At 48.1% G+C, this 24,212-nt stretch overlaps 1 protein-coding gene across 1 annotated transcript in view; it reads left to right on the forward strand.

The window, feature by feature from the left end:
- Positions 1-22,606: 22,606 nt before the first annotated feature.
- Positions 22,607-24,212, forward strand: part of Nol10 (nucleolar protein 10) — an 83,464-nt gene continuing 81,858 nt past the window's right edge. Inside the window, exon 1 of the mRNA XM_005327357.5 lies at positions 22,607-22,796. Coding sequence (XP_005327414.1) covers positions 22,731-22,796 — 66 coding nt within the window. The 5' untranslated portion in view covers positions 22,607-22,730. The remainder of the gene's footprint in view (positions 22,797-24,212) is intronic.

Here is a 24,212-nt window from a genome sequence, read left to right on the forward strand (position 1 = left end):
ATCCTCCTCCGTCTGTCCATCACCCCTCATGCCTTCCCTCCACTCCTCATGCCGCATGGTCCTTGAAACTCTCTTACCTGAGCTTGCTTTGTTTTACTGGATGGCAAGCATCCAACTCTGGTAAAACCCGACTCTCTGCTGCCCCATGCCTGCCCCATGCAGCTGCAGGGCTGGGTAAAGCATAACTCTGTACTGACAGCTCATAAGCTCTGTTTATGACTCAGAACCTAAATTTAGCCTTCAATGCAGTCCAGTAACCAGGTTGTTCAATTTCCCTGCTCCATTCCCTCTCCTGCCCTCTCAGTCTGCTCTTTTTCTCCTCAACCATCCAGTGACTCTCCTCCCAGCTTTCCCTCAGCAGAGGACTTTGCTTCTCAATTCCCCAAGAAAACTAAGTCACAGGAACACCTCTACAAATTCCCATTACCATTTACAAAAATTAACTCAAAGTGAATGACAGGCCTAAATGTAAGAGGTGAAATGATGCAAATCTAGAAAAAAATCTAGGAGCAAATCTTCATGATCTTGTATAGAGAACAATTCTTGGCTATGACCTCAAAACCCACAAATAACAAAGGAAAATAGATAACACGCACTTCATCAAAAAAAAAAAAGAAAAAACCTTTTGTGAGCTGGGCCTGGTAGCGTGTGCATGTAATCCCAGCAATTCAGGAGGCTGGGGCAGGAGGATTGCAAGTGCAAGGCCAAACTCAACAATTTAGTGAGACCCTCTCAAAAACAAACAACCTTGGTAGCCAGGCTCGATGGTGTACATCTATAATCTCAGCTACTTCAGAGGCTGAGGCAGGAAGATCACAAGTTCAAGTGCCAGAACCTGTCTCAAAAAATGAAAAGGACTGAGAATGTAGCTCGGTGGTCAAGCATTTGCCCTGTATGTGTGAGGCCCTGAGTTCAATCTTCAGTATCATAAAAAAAAAAAAAAAAAAAAACTTAAAAAGTTTGTGCTTCCAAGGATGCCATTAATAAAGTGAGAATCCAGTCCACAGAATGGGAAAAGTATTTGCAAATCATAGATCCAGAAATTTGTTGTGCATGTGCTGGGAATTATACCCAAGGCTCACATGCTAAAGAAGGGCTCTGTGAGAAGCCTGCCCCAGGCAGCAAATTCCTCATAATAGCCTAAAGTGAACACAACCTGAATGCCCACCAGCAGATGAAGAGATAAATAAAACGTAGCATATCCCTTTAATAAAATATTACCCAGCAATAAAAAGGAATAGAATATCAATATATTCTTCTACATGGGAACCCAGAAAACAGCAGTAGAGGAAGACAGGAAGCCATAGTGTATGCTCCCCTTTACGTGGAACCCCTGGAATAGGCAAGTCCACAGAGACAGAATGCAGACGAGTACTGCCTGTGGGGGAACATGGAGGGTGACTGCTAAAAAGTACACGGTTTCTTTTTTTTTTTTTTTGAGTTTTGAGTTTTGAAAATGTTCTAAAATCAGAACATTTGCATACCCTGTGAATAGACTTCACAAGCATTAAATTGTACAGCTGAATTAATAAATCGTACAGTATGTGAATTATATCTCAATAAAACTATTTTAGAAAGAAAGTACAGCCGGGTGTGGTGGCACACCCCAGTAATCCCAGGGACTGGGGGCCAACCTCAGCAATGACCCTGTCTCAAAATCAAAAATAAAAAAGAGATGTAGCTCAGAAATAAGCACCTCTGGGTTCAATCACCAGTACAGAGAGAGAGAGAGAGAGAGAGAGAGAGAGAGAGAGACAGAGAGAGACAGAGAGAGACAGAGACAGACAGAGAGACAGAGACAGACAGAGACAGAAAGAGAGGCTGGGGGTATAGCTTAATGGAAGATCACTTGCCTAAAATTCATGAGGTTTGCTCTCCAGCACAGTTTCTTTTTTTTTGTTTTGTTTTGTTTTTTTAATAACAATTAAAACAAAACAAATGCCATCTACTGAAAAACATAACCTAACAGCAAAGGAAGCAAGCCAGAACAAGCACGGCCTAATTTTTCTTTCTTTTTTTGGTACTGGGGATTGAGCCCAGGGGCACATAACACCCGAGCCACATCCTAGCCCTATTTTATTTAGAGACAGGATCTCAGTGAGTTGCTTAGGGCTTCACCACTGCTGAGGCTGGCTTTGAACTCGTGATCCTCCTGCCTCAGCTTCCCAAGCCACTGGGATTACAGGCGTGGGCCATGGCGCCTGGCTAGGTGGGCCATGGCGCCTGGCCAGGGCATGACCTACCTTTGACACCATATTTCTGGGCATGTCCCATCATCGAGGCTGTTGGTGTGGAGGCCACAGTCCTGCTGCCTGTCTGCCTCCACCCATGATCCCTGAGCTACTGGACGGAAGAGTCACCCAGTCTCCTCCCTATTCAGGCTCAGCACTGCATGTGACACATAGTAGGTAGCCAGCATCTGCTTGGCAATGAGTGGGTTTTCATAATTACTTTGAAAAACATGATATTTAATAATTTAATAAATACATGAAATGTTCTTATATTTAAAATGTTCAGTATGTAAATGTATTGCTTATTGTCCTAATAATGTATCTTCAACTCACCAGCAACCGGAAAACGTTGCTGACACTGAGGTTCTAAGAAGACACTGATTACAGCTTTCGAGGTCAGAAATGCTGGAATCTCTCTACACACTTGGCCTCTATTTTGGTGACATGAGCAGCCAGCATTTCTGGGGAGTGAGCCACCGTGTGGGTGGCTAGAGTCACTGTGCCTCAGCACCTGGACCCCCAGCCCAGCTTCTGGTGCCCTCCCTGGGCCCTCAGCCTGCAGCCAGTTATGATGACGATCCAGCTCACCCAGTCCTATCGTCGAATCATCTCCGTGCCCCAGGGTGGGCCCAGTGTCCCACACAAAATGAGTCCTTGGGCAAGGCTTGCACTGTGGGCTGTCCCACCTGGCCTGACGGAGGGAACTCGTGCTTCCCACGGGCCAGTGGGAGGAAACCTGCAGGCAGAGCCAAGAACAGGGTGGTGCGGATGTGCTGGATCCTGTCACCCCTGTCCTTTTACCCCACTGAAAGCTTCCTGCCAGCTTAGGGAGAGGCCCCGCCCCCTTCACTCCAGCACCTTGGGAGGACAACCCAGGCAGAGGAGGCTCCAACTCCCCTTTTCCTTAAAGAGATCTCCAACATCCGTTTTAGAACTGCTGCAGCCACCTGTGGACATCTGTGCCCCTGAGAGAGACCCCCGGCCTCCGGGTGCATTTGTTCTATGGAATAGCACGCTGATGGGTGGGTGTGATACAAAGTAACAAGTGGACAGCATCTTGGCTTTTTAGCATCATTTTTCAGGTGCATCCATTTGTAAATTGTATAATAATGGAGAACTTTATATACAAATATGAGAAAGGAACCTACACAAAAGCCATGGAACATGGGTCTGAGCCTTTACTACGGTGGTAAAGAGCTTGCCTAGCCTGGCAAGGCCCTGGGTTTGAGCCTCAGAACTGAAAAAGAGCAACCACCATCGTGATAATACAGCCGAGGAACCCTGGCCCCTACTTCCCACAGGTCTGCTGCTTCCTGGGAGCCGGCACACAGTGAACAAAATGGAACTTTGAGATGTTTGAAAGCAGGGGTGAGGTCTCTTCGGGGGGGAAAAAAAATGTGTTTGTGGGTCTGGGTGGGGCCGGAGCTGAGCCCATGCCACAGCTGGAACTGACCAAAGGTGGTTTCTTCAGCCTGTGTCTTGCCCTCCTGCAGGTCATCCCTGCCTCCCCACACCCTGCTCTCTCACTTTCGTTCTTCCCAGAGTGCTGTGTCCTCCCTCCATCCCAGGTCCCCAGGACTCCCAGGGCCATCGCCCAGCTAGGCCTCCACTTGCTGCCCTGCCCTGTGCCCAAGGACACTATGAGGGATGGTGAGTCCTGGACCCCTCACCTCTGCACCAGACGTGCTTCCCCCAGGCCTGCCAGAAGCCCCGGCTTCCCAAGGGTCCTGCCCTCCTGCCAAAGCCCTCTGCCCCTGCTAGAATGGGATGAAAGACAGCTGTGTACGTGACGTCAGGCCCCCGCAAGTGATTCGCCATCAGGAGGGGATCTGGGGCTGCTGGGCTCATCATGGGCTGAAGCTAATCTACACTGTTTCCTGAATGAATTCATGAATGGTGAGTGAATGAAGGAAGGGTTGTCATCTGCTCTCTCCTGGCTCAGTGCAGAGCCAGGGCTCTGACTGGTGCAGTATGTCTCTAGCCCAAGAAAGGGTGCTTAGTGTCCTGTGGACAGTACCCAACCCCTGCCTCTGGGCTCCATCTCCAAGGACCTTTCATTTTTTTTGGGGGGGGGCAGATTTCTCGGAGATGCCTAACCACTGAGCCACATCCCTAGCCCTTTTATTTTTTAATTTTGAGACAGGGTCTCATGAAGTTTTTGAGAGCCTTGCTAAGTTGCTGAGGCTAGCCTCAAACTTGCAATTCTCCTGCCTCAGCCTCTGGAGGCTCTGGGATTACAGGTGTGTGTCACACGCCCGGAGGACCTTTCCTTTGTCCGCTTGCTGCCTACTCCCGTGGCCACGCCCTGCACCTCGTCATTGCCTGAAACTGCTCCACCTCTGAAATCTTGAATTCCAGTGTCCAACTCTTACTACAACCTGCTGTGCTTCCCACCCGCTAGCCTACTTCCTTCTCACATGTTTGTGCACACGCCTCTGCTCTCCCTGGCTGTTCCCTCCTCCGGCTCTTTTCTGACCACACTGAGCCCCTGGGGTGGTTTGCACCTCCCTCTGCCCAGCGTGTTGGACTGCCATATCCCTTTCTCCCCTGCCAATCATGCCTTCCCTGAGGTCAGTGGAGGAGGGCCTCTTTGCCTGCACTCTCTGGCCCAGCGGAGCTGGGAAGGGCCCCACAGCAGCGCTGACAGCAGCAATCTTGTCCCTTTCCTCAGCCACTCATCCTCCACACCATCTCCAATACTCACTGAGCAAGTGCCAACCCCAGCTCAGGAGGGTCTGAGGCTGTGGGAACCGATCGTCAGAAAGACAGGCCAGTCCCTGATATCAGGGGACTTCCCTGCTAGTCGGGGGGACAGCAAATAGGTAAAAGATTCTTGCCAAAAAACAAAATTGAGCCAGGTGCAGTGGCCCACGCCTGTAATCCCAGCAGCTCAGGAGGCTGAGGCAGGAGGATCGTGAGTTCAAAACCAGCCTCAGCAAAAGTAAGGTGCTAAGCTACTCAGTGAGACCCCGTCTCTAGATAAAACACAAAATAGGGCTGGGGATGTGGCTGAGTGGTTGAGTGGCCCTGAGTTCAATCCCTGGCACCCCTCTAAAAAGAAGACAAAGTTAGGGGGTGTAGTTCAGTAGTGGAGTGTGTGCTCCGAATGTGCCAGGCCTCAATCCCCAACACCAAAAATACAAAACAAGGTGGTTTAATGTTCCAATGAAAACAAGAACAAAATTACAGCAGTTTAGTGTGTTGGTCTTAATTGGCTTTGTTTTCCATTCCAGAACCAGGTGACCCAGGTGACACTTCATTCCGTGAAATAGAGTCAGAGTTCCCAGGGGCCCGCTGAGGAGGTTTACTCTATAGACCAAGGCTGACAAAGCAGAAACAGAGCAAAAGCCATTGATCCTTGCAAAGTGACTTTCTGTATAAGGTGGGGACAGAACAATGGGAAAAGAGCTGATTGGATAACATCTGGTTTCTTCAGGTTGTTTTCTGTAAGGCTCAAAGGCAAAGAAAACTTCCTGATCAGCCATTGAAAGGGGCCTGTAGGGGAAAGCTGGCTGTTGTCACTTCCCGGCTTGCCTGTCCTATGAACAGCTTAGTTCTGACTTGGTGACAGCAACCTTAGCCTGAGAGACCCCGATTTGATTTTAGCCTGGTCTGTTGGTGCCCAGTGCAGAGTTTAGTCCAAAACAAGGCCTCTCGGGATCGGGGTGCAGCTCTGTGGGGGCTTGAGCTGTGCGAGGCCCTGGGTGTGATTCCCGGGCCCTGCAACAGGGAAACAAGTACCAAAAGAGAACAAGGGCCTCCTCTAGTTTGTTTCTAACTTTACCAAAATGATTTGGCTCATAGCATGCGTGAGTTTCTAGAGCTCCTTCTCTGAGCTTCTGTCACCGTAGGTGATCTCGCCTCCCACTGCGAGAAGTGCCTGTCCCGAGTCATTGCTCTCTAATTCCACAGGTCTACGCACTTACCTCCCCATGCACCCCACCTGTGGTGCTTTAGATGTGGTGTCCCCCAGAAGCTCATGTGGGAGCCAATGCAAGGTTTGGAGGAGAAATGATGGGGTTCTACCCTTAACCCAATCAGTGGATTAATCCCTGGTGGGATTCACTGCATGGTAACTGGAGGCAGGTGGGTGTGGCTGGAGGAAGTGGTTCATTGGGGGTGGGGCTATGGGTATATATTTGTGTCTGGAGCGTGGAGACCTCTCCCTCTGCTTCCTGATCCCCACGTGAGCTGCTTCCCTCTGCCACATTCTTCTGCCTCGCCTGGAGCTCCAAGGAACGGAGCCTGCTGCCTATGGATGGAGACCTGTGAAACCGGGAGCCCTCCGATAACCCTTTCCTCCTCCACACTTGTTGCGGCGGGTCTTTCAGTCAGAGCAGTGGAAAGGCTGTCGAAAACACCACTCTGAACTTCCTTTACCCCCAAGCATGTGGGGTTTCCCTCCTCACACCAACCCTTCTCAGCCCTGCACCAACTGGTGTCCTACGATTCAGCCCAGCTCTGATGCCAGCTGCCTGGAGTTGCCGCAGACCCCACAGCAGAAGGGCACAGTTCACAGACTGCCCCAGGCAGGTGCCAGCCGGAGACCCCAGGTTTCCCCCTGTTTCTAAGGAAGTGGTTATGGGCGGAAGGTTCCTGTCAGCCCTTCCTCAGCCTGGATAGTGTGCTAGAGTGGTTCACAGAACTCGGGGGGCGGGGGGGGGGGGATTACTTTCTATTACCATTTTACTGTAAAGAATGGAAGACATATGTGGGGGCTGAGGGGCTGCACAATTTCTATGCCCTCTCAGGGCACACCACCCTCCCAGAACCTCTCTGTGCCCCCTTCCCATACCCCGCTCACGGAACCTCTCTGTGCCCACTCCCCAGGAAGCCCTCCCAGAACCTCTCTGTGCCCACTCCCCAGGAAGCCCTCCCGGAACCTCTCTGTGCCCACTCCCCAGGAAGCCCTCTGCACCCCTTCCTGCTGGGCTTTCACAGAGGCCTTCCTGAGAGGGCATGATGCATTGTATCGATGACCACAGGCAGAGAGCTCAACCTCCAGACCTCACCCCTCCCAGAGTGCGGAGGGCACCAACCACAGTGCTGGTCTCCTTGGCCCATCCTGAAGCTGTTGAGGGTTCCCCCAGAGTCACCTTATTAGCCTACAAAAAGACAGTCTCCTCGCTCTGGGGATTCCAAGGTCTTACAAGCTCTTGAGTCAGGAACCAAAGGCTAAGAGCAAACATAACCAAAGATGCTCCTATCGACGAGCTCAAGGAAGTCAGGCGTCTGTGCCAGGAGCCAACGGCCACAGGCCAGGTGTCCACATTGCTCGTAGTCTCACCTCTGTATCACTTCTTTCATTTATTTATCATTATTTTTGGTAGAGTGCTGGGGGCCGCACACTTGTAGTGGGAGTGCCCTCGTCACTGAGCTGCGTCCCCCCTCTTTTTCTTATCTCCAAGGATGCCTGGCTGCTCTTTTCAGGCCCTCACCTCCTCAGGAGCTGGCCCAGAATTCTCTTGTTTCTCCCACCAGTTACCTGCTTGCTTCCTCGTCTTGAAGGCCCCTGCTAGCCTCCAACCAGTCTCCCCGCTTCCCTTCCCATCTCATCCCCTTGAGAGGGAGGCCTGGGCCACTGTCTCCACCCACCCCACCATGCCCAGGCCACCAGACCAGGCCACCAACCTCCTGAAGCTGGTGGTCAGGTATGGAAGACAGCAAAGAGGCCAGGGGGCAGGTGACCAAGAAGGACAAAGACTGTGTTCCTCTACAGTGCCATGAGGATGAGGAGGGGCGGCAAGGCCACAACAACCAGGTTCTCTCCGGAGGAGCGACAGGGCCCGGGGGTTCAGAATGGTCCAGACAGAAGGGGGGCGGAGGGAGGCACATGTGGGGCTGGAGGACGGAGGCTGCAGGGCTGAGAAGCGTGCTTTGGGGAGCCTGGCTCAGCCCGCCGCCCACCCGGCCTCCTTGGAAACAATGCCCTTTCTGTGTGTGAGCCCAAAGAGGTGGGCGGCCGCTGTCAGTCCACCTGCTCCCTTCTCTGACTCCCGCAACCCCAGATCTGCTCCGGCTCCTGTGTCTGTGGTGACCACCAGGGTCCTCGTGGATGGTGGATGCTCTTTCCTTTTACATGTTATTCCCAGTGTCCCTGCTGCCCTCTTACTCTGCACTAGAGGCTTAGACCTTTTGGAGGGGGGTGGCTAAGATTCCTTTGATCTTCTTCTGATCTCTCATCCCCCCTCAAAAAACAGTGCATACTATACCCGTATGTGATTTTTTTCATACAACATATTCAAGGAAGATTGGGGTCCCCCAAACCCATGTCATGAACTCCAGATTAAGAAGCCCTGTGTTCTGGGTGCACGCTGCAGGGAGATTCCCCCTGCTCCCACAGTACTGTGTATAACTTCCAGAAGCTGGAGGCGTGAAGAGGCAGCGCACAGATGTTTAGGGCAGTGAAACTACTCCTTGTGACACTGTGGTGTGGGGAGGTGCTGCTGCACGTTTGTCAGAAGCCACAGAATGCATTGGCCCAGGAGCAATCCTAACGTAAGGTATGGACTTCAGGTGGTCACCACAAGTCAGTGTAAGTCATCCATTGTGACAAAGGTGGCGCATGGTGGAAGTCAACGGTGGGGGAGGCAAGGGCATAGGAATTGCCTGTACCACCTTCTCCATTTTCCTGTGAACTCTTTTTCTTTTTTGCAGTACTAGAAATTGAACCCAGGGTACATGTTAGGGAAGTGCTCTACAACCCCAACCCCAGCCCTTTATATATATAATTATTATTATTATTTTTCCTACCAGGGATTGAACTCAGGGGTGCTCAACCACTGAGCCACATCCCCAGCCCTGTTTCATATTTTATTTAGAGACAGGATCTGTTAGTTGCTTAAGGGCCTTGCTAAGTTGCTGAGGCTGGCTTTGAACACACAATCCTCCTGTCTAAGTCTCCCGAGCCTCTGGGATTACAGGCGTGCGCCACTGTGCCTGGCTATATTTTTAGATTTTTAGACAGGGTCTCACTAAGTTGCTGAGGCTGGCCTCAAACTTGTGATCCTCCTGCTTCATTCTCCCTAGTAGCTGGGATTACAGGCGTGTACCACTGCACCTGGCAGAGCCATCGTCACTCTTGTCAAGAAGGGAGCACTAGAGAGGCCGGAAGCTCCTCTGCCCTCTTCCAGCCACTCCCCTCCCCCAGTCCCCATCCTGACCTCCTTCTGCCTGTCCCAACAGACCCTCACAGTGTCTCTCTTCATGACCTGGCTTCTTCCGTCCAGCATTATGCCTGGGAGATTCCTTGGTCTTGGGTGTGACAATCACTTGCATTTTCACCACTGTGTGGGATTCACTGTCTGATGCACCATACTGTATTTTGGTGGGCTTCTGTTTCCAGTGTTGGCCACGGTAAGTCACGCTGCTGTGAACATGCTCGTATTTGCCTTTTGGAGAACTTACATACACATTTCTGGTAAGTGTGTATCTAGGAGTGAAATGCTAGGTCGCCTGGCACACATGCCCTCGACTTATGAAGATCATTCCTAGGTCTTCCAAAGTGACTGTGCTCAGTCACATACCCACCAGCACTGGGTAAGTACCTCTGCCTTGTATCAGTACTTGGTATTGCTGGCATTTTTAACTTTAGCTGTTCAGGTATGTGTGTAATGTCAGCTCATGTTGGTTTAGTTTGTATGTTCCTGGTCACTAATCATATGGAGGACATTTTCATGTGCTTATTGGTTATTAATACACTGGTATATTTATACTGGATTATTTTTCTGATTATTTAGTTCTAGGAGTTCTTTGTATATCCTGAACACTGGTCCTTCCTCAGATATATGTTTTGGGAATGTTTTCTCCCAGTCTCTGTGTATCTCCCCCACTTGTTTTCTTACCCCTCCCACTGGATGACCACTTGTGAGGTGACGGCAGGGTGTTCAACCAGGTGTGGGCCCCTCCAAGCAGGGCCTTGACACCTCACACTGGTATTGCCTCTGTTTCCATGGAGCTGACAGCTCAGAAGGCCCCAGGCAAGTCACCCAGGAAGCGAGTTGTTTTCTTCTGGAATCAATGGCTTTTGTCTTTTGCTACAACCTGATCATGACAAATGCTCTGAGAGAGGTGAATGTTCCCTAGCGTTACAGTCCGGTTACCCAGCTGTGAAAACCCATGACGACGAGGGAGACGCAACCTCAGTCACCAATTTCCTCACAAAGGTCAAGTCTATAGAAAGCATTCGGGCACTGTGAACTGTGTTCGCTCCTGGTGGCCAGTTTGCATACTGTATGGTACAGTTAGCCTGTGCTTATTCTCAGTAGATATCTGACAATATTCTTATTCAAAGGATTCTATACCTTAAACAACCCCCAAATGTCTTCCCCCCTGCAGATAGGAAAGGTGCAGATGTTTGCATTTGGTTTTATTTTTACAGCTGATAGATTTGTGATTAAGGTGGAAAGTGGAACGAGGGAATGTCCTCTGTTTGTGGCTGGGTTGTGTGTTTACTGTGGTCTGGTTTGGGGCCTGGGTCCTAGGAGGATCTTCACGACCAAGTCTAAAGGGTCTTCTAGGCTGATTATTGTCACGCTCCTTGGCCTTGTTTCTCTTTCTCTGAAACTCCGTGGACCTTGGGCTGTGTTCACTCCAGCCTTTTATTCCTAAAATGTGCCAAAGTCTAATGTTTGGTCCACTGAACGTTTGGCTGATGAAAGGAAGAGAAAGAACAAAAATCAGGAGGGAAAGAAGTAGATTCCTAAAGTTGTTCTCTGTTGTCCTGTGAAAATGAGAGAACTAAGTTTGGCCAGGTGGTACAGGATGCAGTCCCAGCTACCAGGACTTGGAGCTACCTGCTTAACACTCTCAGACCATATCTCCATAATGAAAGAAGTGCCAGGCACGGTGGCGCACATCCTGTCCCCAGCAACTTGCTAAGCAAAGACAGGTGGATCACAAGTTTGAGGCCAGCCCGAGCAACAGAGAGAGGTCCTTTCTCAAAAGAAAAACAAGGGCAGGGAGCACTGAGAATGCAGCTCAATTATAGAGCATCCCTGGGTTCAAAGGAACAAACAGGCAAACAAGCAAAACAACAGCAGAGTTTTCCCTACTGTGTGTGGAGGAGATTCAGAGCCCCAGTCGGCTGGCCTGAAAGAACACCATGTGGGAAGGCTGGGAGAATGAACTCTGGGAGCTGCGGCACGTGGCCCCAGCTGACAGCTGGCCAGGAAGTGGGACCTTCGTCCTGCAATTGTGAAAGAATAAATTCTGCCAACAACAAAAATGAGCTGGGAAGCTTATTTTTCTCCAGATAAGAACTCACCTGGCCAGCACCTAGGCTTCTCTGCATCTATCCCCTTAGAAGAGAATCCAGCGGTGCTGTGCCAGTCCTCTGGCCTCTGGAACTGTGAGCTAGCCAATGGGTGTTGTTTTTGGCCACCAAGTTTGTGGTCACCAGTTACATGGCAATAGAAAATTAGTCCAGTTGCTCATGGTATTTTGTTTTGTTTTTGCAGTGCTGGGGTTTGAACTCAGGGCCTCACACATGCTAGGCAGTACTTTACCATTGAGCCATGTGCCCAGCTCCTGCACATAATATTTTTAAGGAATAGGAAACATTTAGGTTCCCAGCAAAGCTAAGTGATGATTCAGGGAAATGGAGGTGGGTGGGCTTGGAATCCAAGGTGGGCAAGCCTTGACCAGTTCTTTAGACATCCCAGTTCTCCAGAGATAATCAGATACAGCAGACAGAGGGACAGAGATCTGAGCAGCACAGAAAAGACTGAGATCAGCAAGAGTCGGAAGGACAGGAACCAGGTCTTTGGTGATCCCTTAGATCAGCATCTGCTTTGCATTCATCCAATAAATATGTCTACTTGTTCTGTTCTCAGCATTGCGCATGTAGTGCTCAGGTAGACCAGGTGCCTATTCTCACAGGGCTTAGAGCATAGAGGAAAGCACCAGGGTCAAAGAGCAAGGTCATTTCCAATCAATAGTGCAAAGAAGACAATAGAACCTACCGACAAGATAGAGGCTGCTGGGCAGTGGGAGGGGACACTTTGGGTCTCAGATGGCATCTCTGAGGGGGTGACATTTCAGCTGGGATCCGGATGGTGCAGAGTGGCCAGCCATGGAAAAGTTGGAGTCAAAGCCTGCTGGGCAGAGAGAACAGCAAGTGCTAAGGTCCTCAGGCATGGAAACTAGTAAACGGAGAAGGGAGCCTCCCAGGTGAGGCCAGCAAGACAGGCCGAAGCGAGGCTGTGCTGGGTCTTGCCAACACAGAAAAGAATTTAGATTCAAAGGCGAGTGCTCTGGGTTTTGCCCAAGGAAGCAATACCTGGTGCACTATTTTTTTCTTCTTAGTGCTAGGGATGGAACCTAGTTCCTCCCACGTGCTGGGCACGTGCTCTACAACTGAGCCACATCCCCAGCATCATGTACTATTTTTAAAAGCTTCCTCTGAGGGGGCTGGGGTGAGAACTGACTGCCCCTGGGAGGAGTCAACACTGGCTGACCAACCAGCAGGCTCTGGAAGCAGCCAGCCGCAGGTGGGGTGGCTTGGATGGAGCGCATCAGTGGTGATGCAGCAATACAGAAAGTCTGCTTTGGAGATAAAGTGGGTCAGACTCTCTGGTGGACCTGATGTGGAGGGTGAACAAGTTTTGATGATCCCATTAAATGGTATAAAGGAGATCAGGGAGGGGGAAGATTCAGGGTCTGTTAAGGGTGAAGTTGGAAGACTCCATACGCTTCTTGTAATGCTGCCTGGAAAGAAAGCAGTTTCTAGCCAGGCGTGGTGACACACTCCTGTAATCCCAGAGGCTCAGAAAGCTGAGGTAGGAGGAGCTCAAGTTCAAAGCCAGCCCCTGAGCAACTTAGCAAGGACCTGAGCAACTTAGTGAGACTCTGTTTCAAAATAAAAGATTAAAAGGGGCTGTGGATGTTCTCAGTATTTAAGCACCCCTGGGTTTAATCCCTGGTACAAAAATAAATACATAAATGAATGAATGAATAAGTAAATAAAGCAAAGAAGCAGGTTCTAGAAGAAACAGAGGAGATCCCTGGGCTGGGTGATACCATCAATGACAACCTAACTGGCCTGGGGGTGAAGTGTTCCTTGGTGTGGTGTGGGCCTCTGAAGTTGGCTGGCTAGGGCTTGTTTCCTATTTGGGTCCCCATCCCTTGAAGAATCTAATGAGAACTTCATCTGTTCTCTAGGAAAAATGCACATGTATGGCTTTAGAACAGGAAATCAATCCCTGAGCCTGCAGCTCCTGGGGCAGTATGCTAAACAAGGAAGGGGACCAAAAGCACTCACTCACACTGACCACAGGCCCAGAGTGTATGGTAGCGGACACTGTCACCTGTGACTGCCCAGCATTTGAACCCCTCTTGCCCAAAGTCCATAGAAGAATCTCAGCAAACGCTGCAAACACGGCTCTTGCTTCTCAGCTGCCCTGCAGCTGGCCGAGGGACAGACAGGAGCACGCTTCTGAAGCTGGGGCTGGGCAGCAAGCTGTGGAGCCAGGGCCTTTGGGGATGACAGCGCTGTCCTCAGGGTGGATTCCTGCCAGGCCCTACAGCCCCGCCTCCCTCATTTCTTCATGGGTTCTAAGCCTGCTTCTGGGCCTTCCGGAAGGATCTGTGGGACACTCTACTTGCCTTCCACACCTTCTTTCCCTTTTGAATCAACCAGCGTGAGTGGTCTGCGATGGATAGCAAAAGGGCGAGAGAAGGAAGAGGAGGAGAAGGCAGGGGGCGGGGAGGAAGGAGGGCCCACGTCACCCAGTCAGCCTTTGAAATCCGCCTCTCTGGGGGACAGTAGGACACGTTTGTTTCTGTTTTTCTTTGTGAGCTTTCAAACCTATGGAAAAAATAGAGCAAATGGTATTTCTCATAAACTCCTTATAAAGATCCCACGATTTTCACGTCTTTGGGTAAGTTTCTAATTTGCCAACCCATGTCTCATTTTCCTCATGTGTAAAATTGGAAAATTAAAACCACCTCCCTCAAGATCGGGCCGAAGGTTAAATGAGGTAACTTATATAACATTTGACTCAGAATGCCTCTGTGCACACAATACACCCTGATTATTTTATTAGTGTCATTAATTCTCTTAATAGACACTTATGGAGCATCTACAGGGTGAGGCATTGTCAACGTTTCGGAAGTCTGATGACAGACCTTGTGGTTTGGGAATCCACAGGCTATGGATAAGTAAGTAAAAGATCACAATACAAGGTAGTATTCTTCAAACTTGAACCAAGTGCAGTCTTGTAAGTGGACAGCTCAGACTCTCAGTGGTGACTTAATTCTTTCTTTAAACTTATTTTGAAATAACTTTAAATGTAGATAAAATCTGGTGAAAATATTAAAGAGAGTTCCTGTTTGTCCTCCTTCCTGTTTCCCCTATTGTAAACATAGTGGGTAAGATGGCATTATTTATCTAAACGAAGAAATTTTCTGTCACTTCCTGTCCATGGGCTGTGTGTGGACTGTTTCACATAGTAGCCTCCTGAGGGGACAGGTCTGGCACTGGGAACTCCTTTAGCACCCCCTCAGGGATTGATCACCTGATGCCGGTGAGCCTCCTTCTCAAGCTCTGGCAAAGATCTCACACAGCACCCATGATGGGTGTGACCTGCCAAGATGTCAATCAACCTGCTGACTTCAAGACACCCCCAAGAAAGACTCCACCCTTGAAACCTCATCCCTGCCTTTGATGTACCCCCTTAAATAAGCCACCGGAGCCATTTTTTCTTTGTCTAGTTCCAGAACCCATGTGGACTAGATCTATTGGGGGCTTTGCCTTTTGTAAATATATTTCTGAGTATTTGTGTTTTGTTATTCTTTAATTATTGAGATTTTAAGTTTTAGGGTAGCTTGGATTCCCCTAGGCAAGAAGAACCCCCAATGAGATGCTGGCATCCACCCCATGATAATTTTCTGGGCATAGTGGCACAAGCCAGCGATCCCAGGCCTGTAATCCGGAGGCTGAGGCAGGAGGACTGCAAATTCAAGGCCAGCCTGGGCTATTTAGCAGGACTCTATCTCAAAATAAAGTGTCCCTAATTTCAATCCCCAGTATCAAAACAAAATTAAAACAGCTAAGAAATTAACATTGGTAGAATCCTACTAACTAAAGTGTAGATTGTGTTGCACGTTTACCAATTTTCCTGCTAATGTCTTTTCTCTGTTCTGAGATCCAATACAGGACACTGTGTTGCATTTAAGACTTATTTGTTTGAATTTTGCACACCTGTAATCCCAGTGACTCAGGAGGATGATGCAGGAGGATCACAGGTTTGAGACCACCCTCAGCAACTTAGTGAGGCCCAAGCACCTTAGTGAGCTCCTGTGTCAAAATAAAAAATTTTGTGACTCAGTGGTGAAGTGCCGCTGGGTTCAACCCCCAGTACCACAAAAAAGACTTAATTGTTTGCAATTTGCTACTTAAAGATGTACAAATATGGATTAGGGTGTAGCTCAGTGGTAGAGCAGTGCTTAGCAGACATGTGTCCCTAGGTTCTATTCTCAGCATGCACACACAAATCAATAAAAATGAACTTCATTAGACAACTTATTATGCATTTAGCACTTGCATTATTTTCTGGGAAATCTTTATTACTTGTTTTAAAGCAAAATTGTAAAACTCCAAACCAATATAATTCAAATTAACCAATATAATTCAAATTGATAAAAGATTCACTTTTCTATTTTCAGTACTGGGGGTTGAACCCAGGGTTTCACACATGCTGGGCAAGGGCTCCTTGGTGGAAGTACCCCAGCCTGGGCTCATATTGTTTTGATGAAAGACAGAGGCCTCTTTGCTAAATGGATAAGTAGCACTGCTATGACAAGAGACCTTTTGCTTTGTTTCTCCCTATGACGTCCTTTGACTTTCTCTTGTCTCAAACTTATCCCTGTGATATTAATTCCTACCATCCCCGTTTCCCATTGAACCAAAACAATAAAAGTAGTGGCACGTGGCATCAGTGACCTGGAACTTTAAATATGAACTTGGCACTGAAATCAAGCAGCAGCACTTCTTAGAACAAGGCTAAGCAGAGAATCAGACTCGCACATCTCAATTGCTAAAACGATCATCAAAATAAAAAAAAAGACCCCTGAAGGTTATTTTGGGAACACACCTGTAAAACTCTGGTGGGAGAAACAGTGCAGCGAGATCATACATGGGAAGAACTTGGGCATAGGGAGTCCTGGAGGTGACATGCCTGAGCATTACCCAGGTGTGTAGAGCGGGGAGTTTTCTCTGTCTCTTGTTCTGTTATGAGATGGGCTCTTGCTACCTAGGTGGGTCTTGAACTCTTGGACTCAAGAGATTCTCCTGCCTCAACCTCCCTAGTAGCCAGGGAGGGTTTTAAGTAGCCAGATGAGCAGGAGGAAAGGCATGAAGGATATGAGGGAGGGTATCATGGTTCCCCCGATCCCCATTCTTTTTCTCCTTTTTTGGGGGGGAGGGTACTAGAGACCAGGGGCACTTGACCACTGTGCTACATCTCCAGTCTTTTTTTTTTTCTTTTTTGAAACAGGGTCTTGCTAAGTTGCTGAGGCTGATCTCAAACATGCAATCCTCCTGCCATGGCCTCCCGAATTGCTGGGATTACAGGCGTAAGCCACAATGCCCAGCTCTCATGGTTTCCAAGCTCCAACTCTGATTTGGGGAGAGTGTAGTGAGTGGCAGGGGGTATGTGGCAGCTTGGGACACAGGCTGGGCAAGGAAGAAGGGGCCATGTGCTGAAGGGTCTGGAGCCACCAAGATCTTCATATGTGTTCTTTTGTCTGCAGGAGAACTGAATTGTGCCACCATCAGATGTGCTTGATGGAGACACTCTCTCTTGTGACAGAAGTCCAGAAAAAAGGATTGCACAGGCCTCCCATGGCAGTGGGAGCAGAGGAGACTGAATCTGATACCTGAACGGGTACACAGGACCTGGCCTCCCACTGGCCCCTCGTAGAGGAATCCCAATGTAATTTAAAGGTTTCTGGAATGGCAGCTAACACCAGGACATTTTAGGTTAGTTGGAATCTATAAACTAGTAAGTTTTTCTTCATGTTTTTGTTCCTTACTAGCCAAGACTTGCATAGTGCTTAATATAACACACTTTTTATTTGTACTGTGTTTTGCTAAATCTAAAAATCCAGAGGTGCAGTGATGGTGCCTGTAGTCCCAGTTGCTCAGGAAGGTAAGTCAGGACGATCACTTGAGCCTGCATTTCAGCCTGGGCAACAAAGTAAGAGGTTCTCTTAAAAAAAATGCCAAAATAACCACTAATTATAATATAGACCCTTACTTCATATACCACCAGAGGAAAAAATACTGCCAATTAAACACACTGGCACACAGGGCACATCCTGATTTCTGGATTGTTAAAAACAGCCTGGAGCTGGGGCTGGGGCTCAAGGGTAGCTCACTTGCCTGGCATGTGTGAGGCACTGGGTTCCATTCTCAGCAGCACATATAAATAAATAAAATGAAGGTCAATCAACAACTAAAAAATATTTTTAAAAACCAGCTTGGACTCAATGATTAATGGCAAAAACTTATAGATCTTCACAACAACCCTCTGAAGAGGGTATTGTTAGCATCCTCATCTAAGAAATGAGGATGGAGAGGCAGAGAGGGTTGGGTTAATTTGCTGTCCACAGGTAACAGGAGGCAGAACCAGTGCTCAGACCCAGGCAATGTGGTGCACCTTGCCCCAAGAGTAACATCTAGTACAGCATTCCAGTCAAGTTCATTGGTGCCTGGGGACTGGATGCTGGGTTAGACGTGATACGAGACACCCTGCATCCTGCATTACAGCCGTGTCCTCGATGGAAGCAGCCCAGGAGAGAAGTAGGTCAAACCCTCAGGCCAGTGACTGAGGAGAGGAAGTTGCTCTGGCTCTGAGGACCCAGCACGACTCACTTCATCTTGGAGAAAACGCTGTGCCCCGGAGTGTGTTTCCCAACACTTAACTGTACTGCTTTGGGAGAGACAAGGGTGGAAGTGGCTGTATTTGACACAGTAAGGAACCATGGGCCCCGAGCATACTGTTTTCAATATCACCGAGGCCGAAATGCATGGAGTGTGAAGCAGGTCAGGATAAGGAGTGTCATGGCTTGAACCCCAAGGTGATGATATTGGGGGTGGTTCTTTGGAGCTTACTGGGCCCCTTCTAAAATGGGCCCAAGGGAGCTCATTGTCCCCTCCGCCCTGTGAAGTCATGGAGAGAAGACGTCTAGGAAGGAAGCAGGACCTCACCAGACACCAGAACCAAGGCATCATGGTCTTCGACTCCCAGCCTCAGCAACGGGAGAAGCTACTGTTGTCTGAAGCCGTGCAGTTTAAGGGGTTCTGTTATAGCAACCGGAATGGACTAAGACAGGGAGACAACTGGTTCATTTTTATCCATAAGTATTTACTGAGAATGCCCCCTATACCAGGCACTGGGCACACAGACACGAACAAGGCCCAATCCTGTCGTCAGCTCTGTATGAAGGAGGGAGGTCACACAAGTACATTGTGACCCACAAAGACAACTGACACAGGTTTGCTTCAAAATCACTAGGATAATCCAAGGGTGAGGTGGGGTGTGGTGGGGCATGCCTGCAGTCCCAGTGACTGGTGGGGTTAAAGGGGTGGGGGCGGGTGGGGGCAGAGGCAGGAGGATGGCAAATTTGAGACCAGCCTGGGAAACTTAGTGAGACCCAGTCTCAAAATAAAGATAAAATGGGCTGGGGCGTCTAGCCCACTGGTAGAGTGCCTCTGGATTCAATCTCTAGTACCAAGGGGGAAAAAAATCCAAGTATGAGAGAGTAATGAGGGAACATCTGAAACAAGATGGGTCTGTGTGGATTGCAGAAGCCCGGGGTGGGGGGACATGTGAGCGCAGGACATCAATGTATATTCCTATAGAGACCAACAGGATGGGGAAAGGGAATAAGAGCGTGACAACACATTCAGAAAGAGCCCACCTGAAGAGCCATAAAGATTTGTGGGCTCTTTAAAAATGACAGTTGTATTAGCCTCGAGGTGATTTGTTGGCCTGAGGAAACCCTAGTGCCTGATGGCAACTATCCAGTGTGGACATTTAATAGAGTGCTACATTTGAGCTCACTATTAGTGCACTTGCAGGCTGTATTCTGGTAATAAAAGTTTATCAGGAAAATCGTAATTGATGTAAAGGTATTTATAGAGTGAAGCATAAGAAAACAAGTCAATAATTTAGCAGGTGAGTTTTGGGGAGCTGGTGGGGCCTGGGTAGGAAGATCTGGGAGGCATTTTAGAGTCTAGATCAGCAAGTATTCAAAACCAGAATAATGACACCAACACTAATGAAGCGGCAGGCCCATCTAGGGATTTGGAAATAGGATTGAATTGAGAGAAGCAAAGTGGTCTGGGGCCCTTGATTATCAAAATCAGAAGATATACCTAGAAATCTCACCTACAACACTTCCAAGTGTTTTACATTCCAGTGGGCTTTTACTACACATTCTTGTGTAATAAAATATTGTGTGTGTGTGTGTGCACGTGTGTGTAAAATCATTCAAGATTTCTTTAAAGCCGTCCTGCATATTTTGGAAAATATGCATTCTTTATCGTTATGCCTGTTTGACAAGCTGATTTTATCATTTCTACAAAGCCTGTGGTCTGTGAAGGTACACTGCCTCCCTAGGGAGGAGGGCAGGCCTGAGGACTTCCTTAAAGAAAGGCTCAGGCAGAAGGTAGAATTTGGACGAAAACTTCAAAGATAGTTGTAACATAAAAAAACAAAAACAACCAAACCTTGAGTGACATGGAGAGAGCATCTAGGCTGAGAATCTGTATGGTCAGTGGTTGCTGAAAAAAGCAGATGGTCAGCCCCGTATTGACCATCAGGCAGTTGCCTAGCCCAGAGGTCCTCACCCTGTTAGGTACCGATACAATATGGCATGTTCTAAAATTGACCATGGTGATGGTCGCACAACTCTGTGAGGCTACAAGAGCTCCTTACATCATACACTTTTGTGTTTCTGGGGACTGAACCTACTACAATGCCAGGCAAGAGCTGTATCACACAGCTGCATCCCCAGCGCTGTGTGCTTTAGATGACTTTTATGTTAAAGGAAATGCTAATGGCATTTGGATAAATTTTGTTTATTTAGTATGTGCATTTATTTTCAGCTTTATTTTACAAATGCTTCCATGATTATTATGTGCCATGCACTTGATTCCAAGCACTTTACAAAAGAATATATTTCATCCTCACAGTAACTTCTGAGGATATTATTGTTATTTCCATTTTACTCAGGCACAGAGGCACACAGAAGTTAAGGTACTTAAGGTCATTCAGCTAAAAATCGCAGTTGGGATTTGAACCCTGCCAGACTAGTTCCAGAGTCTGATCTTCAATGTTCTATTATAATAATTTCACACTTAGTGGGCTGGGATTGTGGCTCAGTAGTAGAGTACTTGCCTGGCATGTATGAGGCACTGGGTTTGATTCTCAGCACCGCATAAGAATAAATAAAATATAGGTCCATTAACAACCAAAAATAAAAATAAAAAAAATAATTTCACACTTAGGTCTTTAAGGAACAACCAAATTGTTCTTTATAGCAGCTGCACTTTACATTCCTTTTTAAATATATATTTTTAGTTGTTGATAGACCTTTATTTATATGTGGTGCTGAGAATCAAACCCAATGCTTCACACATACCAGGCAAGTGCGCTACCACTGAGCCACAGCCTCAGCCCAAGCAATTTACATTTTTACTAGCAATGAGGGTCCACATTTTTATTTTGCTGTTTTTTTCCAGTGATATTTTTAACTGTAAGTGAGGGTCTTGGATTTGAGGAAAAAGGACAGAGCTTAAAAATTTATCCCTATTTATGATGCTAAATGTAAATATTTGATAATGCTTCATATAGGCCAGACACTGTCAGGTACTGGGTAGTAGAATGTGGATAAATAATATACAGTTCATGAAAAATGCTCAGCCTAATTCAGATGCAAGGGGGATGAAATGATATATTTGGGTTTTAGGAAGTATGGCAGTGAAAGGATTTTCAAAGAAAGGATGTAGGGAGATCAGTTGGAAATGTGTTAATTCAAAAATGATGGATATTTGAACTTGGGCAGGAGGGGTGAAAATAGAATTGAGTTTTGAAGGAATATTTCAGAATTAAAAATGACATAGTTTAGATACTGACTGTGGGGACCAGAGATTGGAGTGGGTTGAGGGTGGTTGTGAAGACACTGCTAATACAATTAATCAAGAGAGTACAATAGAAGGTCAAGATGAGCTCAACTAAGGAAGGTAGTTGTAGACAGGCTAGGTGTGGAGCTGGTAAGCCATCCTGGTGATATTCAAATAGGCAGGAACTGGGATGTGGCTATCAGAGAAGGCTCTAGTTTTGAGAAAATAAATGACTTTTAAAACCCCCCTTTGGATTTGAGGCACTATGTACTAAGTTATTATAAGCAATGACTATATAGAGTAGTAGAGCTACCATGCATTTTGGGACACTGAACCTTGAATCCACTCATTTCTCCAATCTATGGTTTGGAAGATGCCAACACTGCTTAGTAAGGGAAGTGGAGAATGTTCCGCTTTCAAAAGGACTAGTGTTAACCTGCACTTGCCCTGCAGTTTTCGTCTAAGAATTCTCAAGTCCTCCTATTAGACAACAGCAGAGGCAGTTTTCTGTGTATTAAAAGTCAGCATAGGAAGTTTGTGAAAACTTTCAGAAAAGGAGAAATATGGTATTGAGGAGTTGTGCTGTCACGCCCGCCTCAAAAGACATCAGGTTCAAACCCACTTTTCCCTCAATCATCATCATCTCCTTCTCTTTTTTTCTTTTTACTATTTTCCTTTTCTGTGTGCTTTCTTCTTTTACTTCCTTCATCAGATGAATGTGAAATACAGACAAAAGCAACATTTAACACGCCTTTTCCCCTTCCTGCTACTGGGGATCACGCAGGCCTCTCCCACCCTCCTTTTGGAGACAGGCCTGGTCTGGAACCTCGCTCCTACTGCCTCGGCCTCCCAAGGAGCTGGGAGCACAGGCGGGCGCCACTGCAGCTTTGAGAGCCAGCTACTCCCCACGGACAGAAACGCGGGAGGAGTGAAAACGGAACGGCGACAACAAGAAACCAACGCCCACTCCGAATCCGCAGCCCGGTGGGCTTCGCTCGCTGACCCCACCCGCCCCTGCCCAGGACCGCGACATCTTGGCCTGGCTAGCGGCAGCGAGCAAAAGGCCACTTCCTGCACCTCGGGAAACTGAGAGGTGAAAAAGCAGAGTCTGGCCGTGCCAGCAACAGCGTAGCCGCCCGCCGGCGCCTCTTCGCCCGGCCTCGCAGGTTTTCCCCACTACACCGCCGCGGTGATTTACGTCTCCCACTTCCGGGAAGTGCGTGTCCCGGCGCCCGGAAGTGCGTCATCGCCCCGCGCCGGCCGCCGCACGCCGTGCGCCGGATCGCGTCGCGCTCGGGTTCTCTTGGGGTGCTGCTCAGGTGTCGGAGGAGCTGGGACTGCGGCAGGTGCCGTCGCTTCTTGGTGCAGCCATGCAGGTCTCCAGCCTCAACGAAGTGAAGATTTACAGTCTCAGTTGCGGCAAGTCCCTTCCCGAGGTGAGTCCGTCCACGCCCCCCACTCCGGAGCTCCTGGGGGCACTCCTCGCCCACCAGCCGCCGCTCTCCTTGGCCCTGGCCTTGGCCTGGCTTAGCGGGGCCTCTACTGGCCCCCGATTCGTGGAGGCCCAGGGGCGAGTGGCTGTGAGCTGGGGCTCTCGTCAGCCCTGGTAAATAAGGGCGCTACTGCCACCGCACCAGAACCTGAACCGGGAGGTGATCAGGGTCGAAGAGCTTTGCTGGAATTTTTGTGAGGTTCACCAGAACAGAGGTCGCGTCCCTTGGGCTTGTGTGCATGTCCACAGCCATTCCCACGCCGAGCAGGAAAACGTGGACAGATGGGTTGACAGAACTCTCTTCCCCTATTTGAATGTTCTCCCGGTTTTCATATCCGTTCGTTTTTGTGGAGCTCCTATTATGAGCGAGGTCCTAGGGTCACAACGGTGGACAAGGGAGATCCAGACTTTACACCTGTAGCATTTATGGACAGTGTATTCGAATCTTGCTGAACTTGATTCCATGGTGTTAGAACGTCGAAGTCAGAAAGGCCTGGACAAATCGGTAGTACTAGTTCAGTCTTTTTATGTTTGAAGTATTCAGCGAAGCTCTCGCCAGGGGAAAGATGATTTATCCAGGGTCACACAGTAGGCTTTGAAGCTTGGTTTTTAGTTCTTATAAGTGGTAGTTAAGCCTCTGTTCAAGCACTTCCAGGGAGAGAAAACTTTGTGGAAGCTCATTTCCATTCTTAGGAAGGTGAAAATTTACAGCCTTAGCTCAAAATTCTCAAGACTCTGCACTTGTTAGAAAGTGGTTTCAAAATGTACCACTTGATAGCATGCCACTATTGGCCTTTGGAAAACAAAATAAAGGTAGCTCTACTTCAACGTAGATTTTCTTCAGTGTACCCATCATCACTGAGAAATTTGGAACCAATGGTTTAACTGATTCCTCATCTTCCAGTTGTTCATAACACAGGTGATCTTTCTCATTTTGTTTTTTCATTTTGCTCATTTGTTGAGAGTATGTGCAGAGAGTTCCATTTTTGTTTGTTTGTTTGTTTGCTTTTCTGTCCTGGGAATTGAACTTAGGACCTTACTCATGCTGGGCAAGTGGCAAGTCCTCTATTGTTGGGCCACATCTCTAGCCAAGGCAGCTCTAAGTGTTTGGGTACATGGTGAACGTGTTAGATAAAGTTCCCTGTTGGGGAAAAGGATAATGAACAAATGAGCAAATGAGAAAACCATTTCAGATGACAAAAGTGCTTTTAGTGATGAATGGTTGGGAGTGGGGAAGTCTTATTTTTGATATTGAAAGTTTGAAGTTCTAATAAGTATCAAGTGGAACCTTGAGTAGTATATAGTAGTGTACATTCTAGCTCTACCTCCTTCAAATGTAAGAGTAAATAGGGTCTTCCCC

This window comes from Ictidomys tridecemlineatus, chromosome 12 (assembly GCF_052094955.1).
Source record: "Ictidomys tridecemlineatus isolate mIctTri1 chromosome 12, mIctTri1.hap1, whole genome shotgun sequence".
Lineage (NCBI taxonomy): Eukaryota > Metazoa > Chordata > Mammalia > Rodentia > Sciuridae > Ictidomys > Ictidomys tridecemlineatus.